The 12579-nt window shown below is 52.6% G+C and overlaps 1 protein-coding gene across 1 annotated transcript; it reads left to right on the plus strand.

Annotated features, from left to right (window-relative positions):
* Window positions 1-803: 803 nt before the first annotated feature.
* Window positions 804-12532, plus strand: REN (renin). The gene is made up of 10 exons (XM_025040512.1): window positions 804-901; window positions 3972-4122; window positions 4709-4832; window positions 5436-5554; window positions 6472-6668; window positions 8355-8363; window positions 8862-8981; window positions 9350-9494; window positions 9736-9834; window positions 10450-12532. The coding sequence occupies exons 1-10, from the start codon at window positions 804-806 to the stop codon at window positions 10609-10611; spliced, it is 1224 nt and encodes a 407-aa protein (XP_024896280.1). The 3' UTR covers window positions 10612-12532.
* Window positions 12533-12579: the final 47 nt, after the last annotated feature.

The raw sequence follows: 12579 nt of genomic DNA on the forward strand, positions 1-12579 counted from the left end.
TTTGCCCTGCCCATCACAGTTCACTCGCTCACTCATTTGATTAGAATTAAGCACCACTTTGGGTAAGAGGAGGACGCAAACATACAGAAATGACTGATGCAGAACAGTTGAGGTCCACGCTCTCATGGAAGGGCTTGTACCATGCTGTGGGAGCCCACAGGAGAAAGCAGTCAATTCTGGACTAAATCAGGGCCTGCTTCATGGAGGAGGTGGTGATAACTGAAATGACAGAGACCTGGATGGTGGCGGCATGAAGACCCTCAGTCTGGCTCTGTCATGGAACAAGCCAGGAGGAGTCACTCATGCTCCAGATGGGAACACTGAGATATAGTCTGGGAGAAGCCAGTCGGGGACACAGCCAAGGTTAATACAGAGGATAGAGCTTCAAGGGCATGGGAGTGGAGGCTGGCTAGGGATTAGAAACGCAGGTTTTATGCCTGTCCGAGCCCTGACCTTGCTCCTGAGCAGTGCTGTTTCTCATCAGCCTCTGTTCCCTCTGGGGGTCGCAGGGCCAGGCAGAGACAGGGCTGCTGGCGTCACTGGGCACAGCATTGTGTTCCCACAGCCTTTCTTCCTCTAGCTCCTGGACTATGTGCTGGAAACCTGGTCACCCTTCACCCACCTAGTTCAGTCCCATGGCGGGGGCGTTTACTACTGGCTGCCCTGCCATCTGCCCCAGGGTAATAAATCAGGGCAGAGCCAAACTGCCACCATCTCGCGTGGGGAGCGTATAAAAGGAGAAGAGATCTGAGAGCCACAAGCCTTCAGTGGATCCCAGAGAGAGCCAGGGACCCCTGGGAAGCATGGACCGATGGAGCAGAATGCCTTGCTGGGGACTCCTGCTGGTGCTCTGGGGCTCCTGTACCTTTGGTCTGCCTGCGGACATTGGCGCCCTCAGACGGTAACTCGGGCTAGAGAAGGTGGCAGGGGTGCAGGGGTTCTCATCAAACACTTCTGGCTTTCAGATATGTGCTGTCGCCTGGTCCTCATGACCAGCTGGGCAGGGAGGCATGGTCCCATTCAGAGAGATCAGGTGACTCGCCCAATGTCACATAGCCAGTAGTGGCAACCAGTCAAGCGTGGAAGCCATGTCTTTTGATCCCTGCTCAGAGCCTTTGCTTCCTGCACAGATCACCATGCTAGGCACTGTGGAGGAACTCAGAGATGATTGTGACATGCTCCCTGCCCTCAAGGAGCTCATGGCCTAATTATTAAGAAGCGTGTGGTATGGTTAAGTCTACTAGGGAATAAGCATAATACAGTGCTTAAATTCAAGGCTTTTAGAGCTGAACTGTCTTGGTTTAAATTCTGCTCCACTAACAGAACTAACTAGCTTTGGAACCAGAGGCAAGTTACTTAACTTCTCTAGGTCTCAGTTTACCATTTTAAAACAGGGTTAGGTTAATAACAGCACCTACTTCACTGAGCTGCTTTGAAGATTAAATGAAATAACAAAAGTAAAGTCCTTAGCATGATGTTGTCAAAACCCAGCAGTCATAGTTCTACAGGGTAGGTTGTCACAAAAGTCAAAAGAAAGGCTTAAGGAAGCCCAAAGGAGAGAGAAGAAAGACCCGATTCACATCCATATGCGATGCCAGGCCCTGCGGAAACAAGCAACTCATTAAGGCTGCAGAGGGGAGACACAGGGTGGGACAGAGTGGGACAGGGACTCGTGGAGAAAGGGGTTTCTGTTTGGGGAGTGCGGATGGATCAGAGGACCTGCAGGTGAGAGGGCAGGTTTTGCGACCAGTCATAGTTGCTAAGCCTGTCAAATGCTTGGGGTTTCACAGGATCTTTTCACATATTTCATCTCATGTCATCCTCCCAATCCCACTTTACAGATGAGGACACTGAGACTCTGGGAGGTCACATGGAGAGGCTGAGCCTCAACACACACTGGGCCTTTTGTTTCCAAAGCCTCTTTTTCTGCTCCAAGGCTCCCAGAAAAGTAACTGCTGGTTTGGGGGTGTGAGGTGAGAAGCTGGGGGCATCCCAGCAGCACATGCCTGGATGCAGCCCCCAGCCCCAGGGGAAAGGCAGAGGGAGGTAAAAACAATCTTGTTCTCTTCAAAAAGTGAAGAGTGGGATGGGGCCAGGACTGGATAGGAAGTCAGGAATTTGGAACACAGCTGTAAGGATTTTGCTACCTGCTATGGGCAAAGCGTCATGCCAGACACTTTGGGAGATGTGAAGGAAGGAGCCCTTCTCAAGGTTCTTTCATGGCTTTTTACATACACAATTTACACTTATTGAGCAATAGGCAGCTCATTTAATCTGTGCAGTGACTCTCTGAGGTAGGTACTACTATTAAGTCCATTTTTAGAGAGGACTTCATGGGGTCTCAGACAAGGCCCAGAAAAGCTAGGTAAGATGTTCAGAATCACACAGGGAGTACGGGATTCCAGCATGTCCCCACACCACCATGCCCTCACCGCCGGACAGAACCACCTCTGCGAGCATTCAGTTGTGTAGTGCTGGCTGTGAGCACCCAGGAAGCACGAAGCAGGAACCTAAGCAAAGGTGAGGTCAGTGTGAACCGGAGTTCATGCACAAGTGTCCTGGCGGCGGGGGTGCATGCTGGGCTTTGAAGGAGGAATGACTGTGAGAGAGGGGGCGGGGAAGAAAGGGACTTTCTGAGAGGAAAATGGTAATAGAAAAGGTCCAGAGCAGAGGCTGTTAAGAGTAAATAGTGGAAAATACACCCTCTTCGGGGTCTAGACTCATCTGCTCCTCCGTTTTCCCATCTGTAAAATGGGAATAATAAAATTACCCACCTCACGGGATGGCTGAGAATTGAATAAGATTATAATTGCAAAAATACTTTTTGAATAGTAAACTGTGTTATGAATGTGACGTCATGTCCATTAAAATATTACACTGACAGGCAAATGAAATATCAAAATGGTATTCGTATTCACGGGCACAATGGGGTACATAGAATGCAGGGGTGTGAGAAGGAAAGGGGAGTGCAAGAGCAGGGGGACTGGCAGAAAGAGGGACCCTCCCCTCACCCCTCCAACAGCCAGGGACATCTTCCAGGCAAACAGCCTCCTTATCAGAATATGGGGCACCCTACGTGGAAATAAGGCCAAACACCCTGCTTGACTCTTTGTTCCACCACTTCCACCACGTCACCCCTGGGAACCTCCATTTCCTCATCATAAAGTGAGGACGACGCTAGTTTGCAGAGTTGTTACGTGGGGACGCGGCAGCTGAGTATGCCGTGAGTTTCCCAAATCTCTAATTCTGCCTCCCAAAGGTGGTAGGGAGGTGTCAGGACAAGAAGCTGAGGGGCTGAGATTAGGCTCAGGAAGGCACATCTATCTTTCCAAGGACAGGGCACACAGGCACTCTGGGGATGCCAGCCTCTTTCAATGCCCCACCCTTCAGTTGGTCCACTCCACCCCACAGCCCTGGATGGGCGCCTGCCCCAGGCATCCTGGAGCCCTGCAGGCTGCTTCAGGAGTCTGCTGCCACCTACAGGTCTCATGTGGCATTGCCTCCTCCTGTCCAGCCTTGAGGGGAGCACACCCAGCCTTGAGGGGAGCACTCCCAGCCTTCCTCTCCTTAGAGGAAGATGTTGCATGTTTCCTCCTCTGTCTACACCCTGATGGAGCTCCTTAAAGGCAGCAATGACCTTTATCTTTATATCTCTGGTCCCCAGCTTGGTGCAGGCACAGAGGAGGTGTTCAACATGTGAGTATGGAATGAATGAATAAATGAATGAATGAACGATCAAATGAACAAATGGCCTTGCAGTGATCAAAATTAGACAAGAGGAAGGTTGAGGGTTATTTAATACCAGTGCAGGTGACTCACGGAGGTTTCTGAATTCTCCTTCACAAGCCTAAGAGCACAAGAGTGATTCTTAGATACCCCAGCCAAGGTTAGCGGTTGTGGTCCTAGATGCTCCAGACTACATTACAGAGGAGTACAGAGCTCTTCTTTTTTCTTTCTTCGCTCTGGGCCAGGATCTTCCTCAAGAAGATGCCCTCGGTCCGAGAAAGCCTGAAGGAGCGCGGCGTGGACGTGGCCAGGCTCCGGGCTGATGGAAGCCAGTTCCCCAAGAGACTCTCCTTCAGCAACAGCACCTCGCCCGTGGTTCTCACCAACTACCTGGATGTGAGTGCCTGGGCCCTCGCTCCTCCAGCAGCCTTTTTCTCTTAGGCCTAAGGCTTTCTTGGCTCTTTCCACTTGACTGAGTTGCTGAGGAGCACTAAACACCCTACCTAATTCCCCTTTTACAGCTGAAAAGCCTGTAAGCTTTCAGGCTGAGGTACAGAGGGCAGGAAAGAGCTCAGAGGAAGGATTAGGTTTGGAACTTGGGAATCCAGGGTCTAGGCCTCAAGCCCAGGCGTCACTGGGGAGCAGGAGGTGTGTGTGGTTCTGAGGTGCCCCAGCCAAAGGGGCAGATGCAAGCTTTTGGGATCAGGCTCAGTGCAGCTTGACTGCTTTACTGAGTCAGTGGCTCAAGGGGTGGGGAACCTTCCTACTTCATCTCCAGTATTTTTATTTTGCCCTCTTGTCTTACTCCTTGGGAAATCATAAGACAATGCTAAGCCTCCCACCTGGGCCCTGCTGGAAAATGGAAACCCGCAGAAGGTGTATGATTTGCCTAACAACACCCCGAGTGCCAAGGGGGGTATTAGGCGAGACTCCAAGGCCCAAGGCTCCCCAAGCCCTCCAGCTGCCTCTTTCACCCCTATAGACTCAGTACTATGGCGAGATTGGCATTGGCACCCCACCCCAGACCTTCAAAGTCATCTTTGACACAGGATCGGCCAACCTCTGGGTACCTTCCACCAAGTGCAGCCCTCTCTACACAGCCTGTGGTGAGCCCCTAGTCCTGTGGCACCTCTCCCCAAGCCCCTGCCTGCCCGCTTGGGCAGTCTTGCCTCACGCCCAGCTAAATCTCTCCTACTGCCATTTGAGCTGTTTCCTCTCTGCCTCTGCTCCCATTGCCCCTAAGAGGAGAGGGAAACGTCCCCCACATTCCTGATGTGGCCATCAAGGTGAGATAGCAAGCTTCAGGAGCCCTCGGTCAACCCAGAAGGCCATTCCTCACCGTTCCAGAGATTGAGGACTGAAGTCTCAGACCCTCCAGGCACATGGGCTCTTCCATCCCTACCCTTAGTCAACAACCTCTTCTTGGGTGCTTACTGTGACCAGAATCTTCCCCCACCTCAGTGTTAAAAATTACTTTAAAATGTTTCATTTGAGACAAAATTTTCAGATATGGACACATAACAGGGGCTCAAGAAACACAGTCCTTGATAGATGACACACGTTTTTCCAAGCCTCTGACTGACCTCAGAGCCACCCCACGCCTGCATCTAAATCCTTCAACCACACAGGCCACACCCCCATGCACCTGCCTCCAAGGCCCGCTGCCTGGGCCTCTCTTGGACAGACCTGAGCCTATGTCCCTCTGCTAGAGATTCACAGCCTTTACGACTCCTTGGAATCCTCCAGCTACATGGAGAATGGGACGGAATTCACCATCCACTATGGATCCGGGAAGGTCAAAGGCTTCCTGAGCCAAGACACGGTGACTGTAAGTCAACAGATCCCCTGCCTTTCTTGTCTCCAGAACTGTCCTGCCACTCTAGGGCCCATACCTGGGGAAGGTGCCATGCAGCCCATGTGGAGCGGGGGACAAGCTCTGCCGCCAGACAGAGCAAACGCGAGTTCCTGGCTCAACAATGGGTGATTTATAGAGGCTTTTGCATTTAACTCACACGCAGAGTTTGTCTGAGCCCCACAGCCTCCAAAAAAGTAACCTGCCTGAGATCACCCAGCTCTGACTAGGCTCTTCACCAGACCCTAGACTGAAATCAGGGTCAGAGTCAGGATCAGTGATATTGTTGACACTGTGGTCAGGGTTAGTTTTAGGGTCAGGCATAGGTTTTAAGGTCATAGTTAAAGTTTGAGTTTAGGACTAGGGATAGGGCCTGGTTTTGTTTTCCATTTGGCCTGTGTCTGATCCTGTCCCCATTCTGGGGTTTCTCCAGCCCTTGCTCTGTCAGAGTCACAGGAGGGCTACTCATGGAACCTGGAAGGAAATCAGTACAAGCCCTCCCCTTGTCTGTGAAATCAGGGGGAAAAAGAGCATGCACGTGCTGCAGAAACCCTTATCCTATAAAGGGGGTGGGGGCCTGAGATCCAGTCCTGCTGAGGTGAAAGCTGGGCCATCGGGCTGGGGTGTGGGCGCGCCTGGCGTCTCTTCTATTATGGCTTGGCAGTACTGCCGTCTCAGTCTCTGCCCCTTCCAGTCCCTGGGCAACCCCAGTTCTCTCTGGACTCCACTGCCTGCCTAGATGCAGATTAGGAGAGATATGTGTGGGGAATGATGAAATGATTGCTATACCTTGAACCGTTTGCATCCCTGGGGCCCCTCGTGTGGAAGCCCGGAATAGACCCTGGCCAGGGATGGGCAGTGGGCTTGGCCTCCTCTGATCTTTCCTCCCACAGGTGGGCGGAATCACAGTGACACAGACGTTTGGAGAGGTCACAGAGCTGCCCCTGATACCCTTCATGCTGGCCAAGTTTGATGGGGTTCTGGGCATGGGCTTCCCCGCACAGGCCGTTGGAGGAGTCACCCCCGTCTTTGACCACATTCTCTCCCAGAAGGTGCTAAAGGAGGACGTCTTCTCTGTCTACTACAGTAGGTGGGCCTGGGACTCCAGGAGCCGCGGCAGGGGAGGGGAAAGAGGCAAGAGAGCTGAGAGAGTAAGAGGAGAGTTTGGAGCAAGATTTTAATGTGTCCATGATTACGTGGTATTCAAATTCAGAGCTGCGCTATCCAATATAAAAGCTAACATTTAAATTTAAATTAATTAAAATTTAATAAAATTAGGTATTCAATTCCTTAGTCACATTAGCCGCATTTCAAGAGGTCAGCAGCCACACTGGCTAGCAGCTACCATATTGGATAATACAGACATAGAACATGTCCGCCGATGCAGAATGTTCTGTTAGACAGCACTGCTCTAGAACAAGAGGAGAATGTGGAGTGGGAGGCATGCTGTGACCTGGGGACCTTCCCTGTGAGGGCCAATGGCCCCTCTCACAAAGAGACAGCTGTCGTCGCTTATTCATTAATTCCTTATTTGCTTATTCATTGATTCGACAAATATTAGGCCTATGTGCCAAGCACTGTGAGAGGCGCTGAGAGTAGAGCCATGAACACAATATACAAGACAGAGTCCTGCCCTCACAGAGCCTACAGTCTGGCAGGGTGGACAAGAAACATGACAATGTGATGAGCAGGTAACACAGGGCCAAAACTGAAGAAACTTTTCAACTCTAGGCTGAGCTTATGTGCAGTGTAGCTGGACTTCGGGAAGCTGTTGGGTTTAGAAAGACAGTATGAGCTGGAAACAAGAATCGTGAGAGTAAGAACATGAGGCCAGTGGCAGTGGGGACAGAGAGGAGGGTCGGACTCCAAAGAAATCTCAGAAGTAAAACAGAGAAAAGTGTCCGGTTTGGTAAGAGAAAGGAAAGCACTGAGAAAAGGCCATCAAGTGGCTCTGCAGCCAGGTCAGACTGGGAAAGAGCTGCTTTAGAGGTGGAGTAAGCCCAGAGGGCGAGCAGTTAAGAGGTGAGTGTAGATGTCAGGACCAGAAGGGCAGATGTAGGCTGCCTTGAGAAATTCAACAGGGAAGGGAATGTCAGGTGGGGGTGCAGGCAAAGATGAAGAGAAAAGCAGAGAAAAGAAGGGTGGGTGTTTTTAAATGCTAGAGGATTCCTGAGCATGCTTGCAGGTGGATGGAAGGCGATGGAAAGCGAGAGATTGAAAATGTGGACTAAAGAGATAATAATGGAAGGCACAGGAGCCTGAAGGCCATGGAAGGGAGGATCCAGTAAAGGGAAGAAGGCGAGCTTTGTTGATGGAGGAAACTTTCAAAAACATCTTTAAGTATTGGGGGAGGGCCACTGGGTACTGGATTTGTACAAATGCATGTGCATAGCTACCTACACACCTGTGCACACATGTGCGTGTACACATGACTCTTGTTAGGAAACCCTATCTCTCACACACATACACACGCACGCACACGCACGCACGCACGCACGCACACTGGAAAGCAGCCCTAAGGTGGGCCCTGAGCTGTGGGGGGGCTCTGTGCCTCATGGAAAAGAGAAATGCAAGGGGGATCAGCTTCAGACTGCGCCCCAAGAGCACTGGCTCCAGTCCCCCTATAACCCACTCACTGCCTAGGTGACTTTAGGCAGGTGACTTCACCTCTTGGTGACTCCATTGCCCAAGGGGTAAAAGAATGCAAAATACCCACCCTGGCTGGTGAGGCTCTCCAGAAACAAAGGCTTCCTTTCTGCTGTGTCTCTCTCTGCAGAAATTCCAAGTAAGGAGATGAAACCCCCCACACGGCCCGGACTTTCCAGAGTACCTGGCCCAGAATCACACCCACCACCTGCCCAAAATTCACCTCACAAGCCCAGGCTCCGCTGGATGCTGACGTTCTCCGCTCTGCCCCTGCTCTCCTCATGTCCCGTCTACCCCCACCCAATAGCTCCCCAAAGTCCCCTCCCATGTACCTGCTTAACCCACAGCAACCCAAACCCAAGTGGGGGGGGGCAATTTGCATTGTGTGCATTCTACTGGCTGTCCTGGTGCCCATTCCTTTTCTGTGACCTCACTTGAGATGCTTTATTGGGTGCAGCTGGACTAACCTGGAACCACCACTGCCTGGGATGGGGGAGGGGCAAGAAAGGTGGCGGCATGGGCTGCAGCTTCCAAGCCTCACCATCCCTGCCTTCCTCTGCCCCAACCTGCACCGGGGCCTAACTTCCCCCATTGCTGGGGCCACTGGGTCTCCAAGAGCCTCTGATCTTTCCTTTAGGAATTCCCACTTGCTGGGGGGAGAGATTGTGCTGGGAGGCAGCGATCCCCAGTATTACCAAGGCAATTTCCACTACGTGAGCATCAGCAAGACTGGCTCCTGGCAGATCAAAATGAAAGGGTCAGACATCTTCAACCCTGCTGCTGGGGGTGGGGCGGGCAAGGGCAAGGCTTCCGCATTGCTCTCTCTCCAATGCAGCCACTTCTTAAGGCACAGACAACATCTGCTCTCTGCCTGCTCTGTCCAGGGCTAGAGAACACTGAGATGTGAGGGACAGAGGAGAGGGGACCTACTGAGAGGAGGTGGAGGGTCACTAAGCACATGCTGAGGGAGGGGTCAGCACCTTTCCTCCTCCACCTCCTACCTTATGCACCCCTCACTGCATCACCGGACCACCAGCATGGCCTCCCGTCACCCACCCTCACTCAGGAAAGCCGTGCAGCCTGGTAGCCCCCCTTCAGCCTTCTGTCTGATGTGGCCTCTCCCAGGGTGTCTGTGAGGTCGGCCACCTTGCTCTGTGAGGAGGGCTGCATGGTGGTGGTGGATACTGGCGCCTCCTACATCTCAGGTCCCACCAGCTCCCTGAGGCTGCTCATGGAGACCCTGGGCGCCAAGGAGCTGAGTACTGATGAAGTAAGAAGCTGGAGGGGCGGTGCCAGGGGTGGGGGAGCGCCACCTGGTCCAGGGCCCCAAGTCACCCCGGCAGCATTAGGTCCCAAATGAGGCCCCTCATGGGCCCTCACCTCCTCACCTCTTACTCTCTTCACGTGTGGCTAGGTCTCCCCTGGGGGAGTGGGGGCAGGCCACTAGCACAGAATGGTGTCTACTGGGAGATCTCCAATACTCAAAGGGGCTCCCGTTGCCCTCCCCCCAGTATGTTGTGAACTGTAACCAGGTGCCCACACTCCCTGACATCTCCTTCCACCTCGGAGGCAGAGCCTACACACTCACCAGTGCGGACTACGTATTACAGGTGAGGTTCCAGTCTGCCCCTCAGTGACAGGCAGGAAGGGGGGACAGGGGCCCTCAACAAGTCACAGTGACAGATTACTAGGCCAGAAGTTCTTAAACTTGGCTGTTAGTCATCTGAGAGCTTTTAAGAATCCCAACAGCAAGCCACATCCCCTACCTACTAAACCCCTGGGGGTGGCACTTGGGCATCAATGTTTTCAAAATTCCCCAGGTGATTCCAATGTGCAAGTATAGGAATTGCTCTAATAGGCAGGCACCTTTTCTTTTTCTCATCAAATGCTCCCAGTAATGCTACACTTCTGTATTCTTATCCCCTTCTTATACCCAGTAGACCTAAAGATATTAAATAACTTGACTAGGATCAGAACCTCTGCCAGACAGTAGGTCGTGAAGGTAGCACTGTGCCTGCTGCATTGTGTACTCAGTGTTTAGCACAGTGCCTGCTTCCAGGAGGGGTGCGATCTCTGATGGGTTGAAAGGGTCGTTGCCACAGAGGTGCAGTGTGGATGGGGGAGAGGAGGAAGGACATTGCTGAGAACAGCCCCTGGCGTCGGGCAAGGTGAGGGCAGAATGGTCATGTCCTGGGCGGTGGGGAAACCCTCATGCTTCCTGCCAGGACCCCTACAGTAACGATGACCTGTGCACACTGGCCCTCCACGGTCTGGACGTCCCACCACCCACTGGGCCTGTCTGGGTCCTGGGTGCCAGCTTCATCCGCAAGTTCTACACAGAGTTTGATCGGCGTAACAACCGCATTGGCTTTGCCTTGGCCCACTGAGGCCCTCTGCTGCCCTGGCGGTCTGTCCGCAGTCCTAGTCCGGAGTTGGAACCCTCTCTGGTAATGTCCCTGCTTATGCTTGTGTCCTCATGTTGGGGCGCAAGGCAAGGAGCTCCTGCTGGACGCTTGCCCTGTCCCAACACTGGCTCTTCCCTGCATTGGGGACAAACAGAATAAAGACTTCATGTTCACAGCCCTGTTGCACCTGAGTCCACTAGGGTTTGAAACAGAGGGAGGGGCAGCTGCATGGTCATGCGCAGACAGGAAAGTGGCACAGAATGACAAACATACTCACCGGGTGTCTGCAGCGCTCAAATGGAGTTATTTACACAACCTTGGGTGGGAAGTTTGCAGAGAGTCAGCCCCTTGCCCTCTGCAGTCCCTCAAGGACCAAGACTAATGCTGGAGCAGTAGGCTGTGGATCAGAAAAATGCTCCCAGCTCATGGAGGCCAGCCACAAGCTCAGGCTCTGCACTGCTGAGCTAGCTAGGCCTGCCTCTCCTGCACTGCAGACCTCCAACCCGACCCATGGAGCCATTTACACTGCAGTCCAAGGCACCATCACCTAAAAATGTAGACCACTAGAGATCTAACTGATACATGTGGGAGAAACTGAGGATCAGAGAATGAAAGGCATTTGGCTGAGATCGCTCAGTGAAGTGTGAAAAATCAAGATTGGAACTCAGCCTGTCCCACTCGGGCCCTAGGAGCTTTCTACCTTCCCACATGCAGATGCGCTTTCACAGGGAGGGCCCCCGCACCCAGGCATGGGGCCACATTCCCAGGCACACGCTGCTCTCTTCATCTCAGAGACTTGGGACAAGCTGAAGTTTTCTCCCACTCTTATCCTTTGGGCTGTCTGCAGGGGATGTATAGCTCAGGAAAAGAGGGGAAGCATCCACCTCAAGTCACTGATGCTGTCCCTCCTCGTGGTAGCTGCTCACCCTCTTTTGACCAAAAAGGGTGAAGCACTGAGTGGCCTAACCTGCAAATCTCACACTTCTAAAATGGCAGCCTCTTGAGATTGTGTGGGACCCAGGGTTCCTCAAGGGTTCTGCAAGGGGCAGCATCCCTCTGTAGAACCAACATGATTCTCTAAGTTTGCTTGCCTGCCTGGCTTTTTTTTCTTATTGCAAAAAGGGTCAGAGTCATTGCCCTTTCCAGCTGCACATCCTGGGGCTCCATGACCTTAAGTAGGCAGCGCTGCCCATCATCTCCTACACTGTCCAATATAATAGCCAATATAATGTAATGGTCATCTACATTAATTAAATTAAATTACATGCTAGCCATATTTAAATGCTAAAGTCACATATGGCTAGTGGCCACTGCACTAGACAACAAAATATAGAACATTTCCATCATCGCAGAGGTTCTTCTGGACAGAGATGGATTCTGGTCAGCAATAATGATGAGGACTTGTGGTTGAGAGGTTCCTGAATAGGTGGAAAGGACAACTTGAAGAAACAGAAAAGGGCCCCTTTTCTGTAGGGACTTTTCTGGCTGAGGCAGTGAAAACTCTCCCACGGGACGGGTGACTACTGAGATCCCCATTGGTACACTCACCCCCAGCATGCATCTTTACCCAATGTCCCTTCTCCATCTGCTGTGTGGGGGGGTGTGTGTGTGTATAGGGGGATACTTGCCTGGGGGCTCCGTTTCGAGATGTGGCAGGGGCCGCAGAGTCTTTTCCAGGAGTCCAGGGGCTGGAAGCAGGGAGCTGGGCACAGGTGGGCCGCCAAGCTGACCTCTTGGTCGCAGCCGGATCTCCCTACTGCAGAATGGAGTGGGGGCGCAGGAAGAGCCTTCTCCTGGACCTCTCCGAGGAAGAGGCTCTAGTTGAGGTGGGAAGGAGGAAGCCACCTTGCTGCCTCGAGGTCGGGCGAGCAAGCCCTGGGTGGGGGTGGGGAAATCCTCATCCCCACTCCTACCCCCACCCCACCGCCTCGTCGCGGCCGGGGCTCCAAC

This window comes from Pteropus alecto, unplaced genomic scaffold (assembly GCF_000325575.1).
Source record: "Pteropus alecto unplaced genomic scaffold, ASM32557v1 scaffold359, whole genome shotgun sequence".
In the NCBI taxonomy this organism is placed as follows: domain Eukaryota; kingdom Metazoa; phylum Chordata; class Mammalia; order Chiroptera; family Pteropodidae; genus Pteropus; species Pteropus alecto.

Bases quoted from the DNA above. Each gene is read 5' to 3' on its own strand.
- REN (XM_025040512.1), top strand. From the start codon at position 804: ATGGACCGATGGAGCAGAATGCCTTGCTGGGGACTCCTGCTGGTGCTC. The intron at 4,123-4,708 runs GTGAGTGCCTGG...TCACCCCTATAG, and splicing joins TTCTCACCAACTACCTGGAT to ACTCAGTACTATGGCGAGAT. The intron at 8,982-9,349 runs GTCAGACATCTT...GGCCTCTCCCAG, and splicing joins TGGCAGATCAAAATGAAAGG to GGTGTCTGTGAGGTCGGCCA.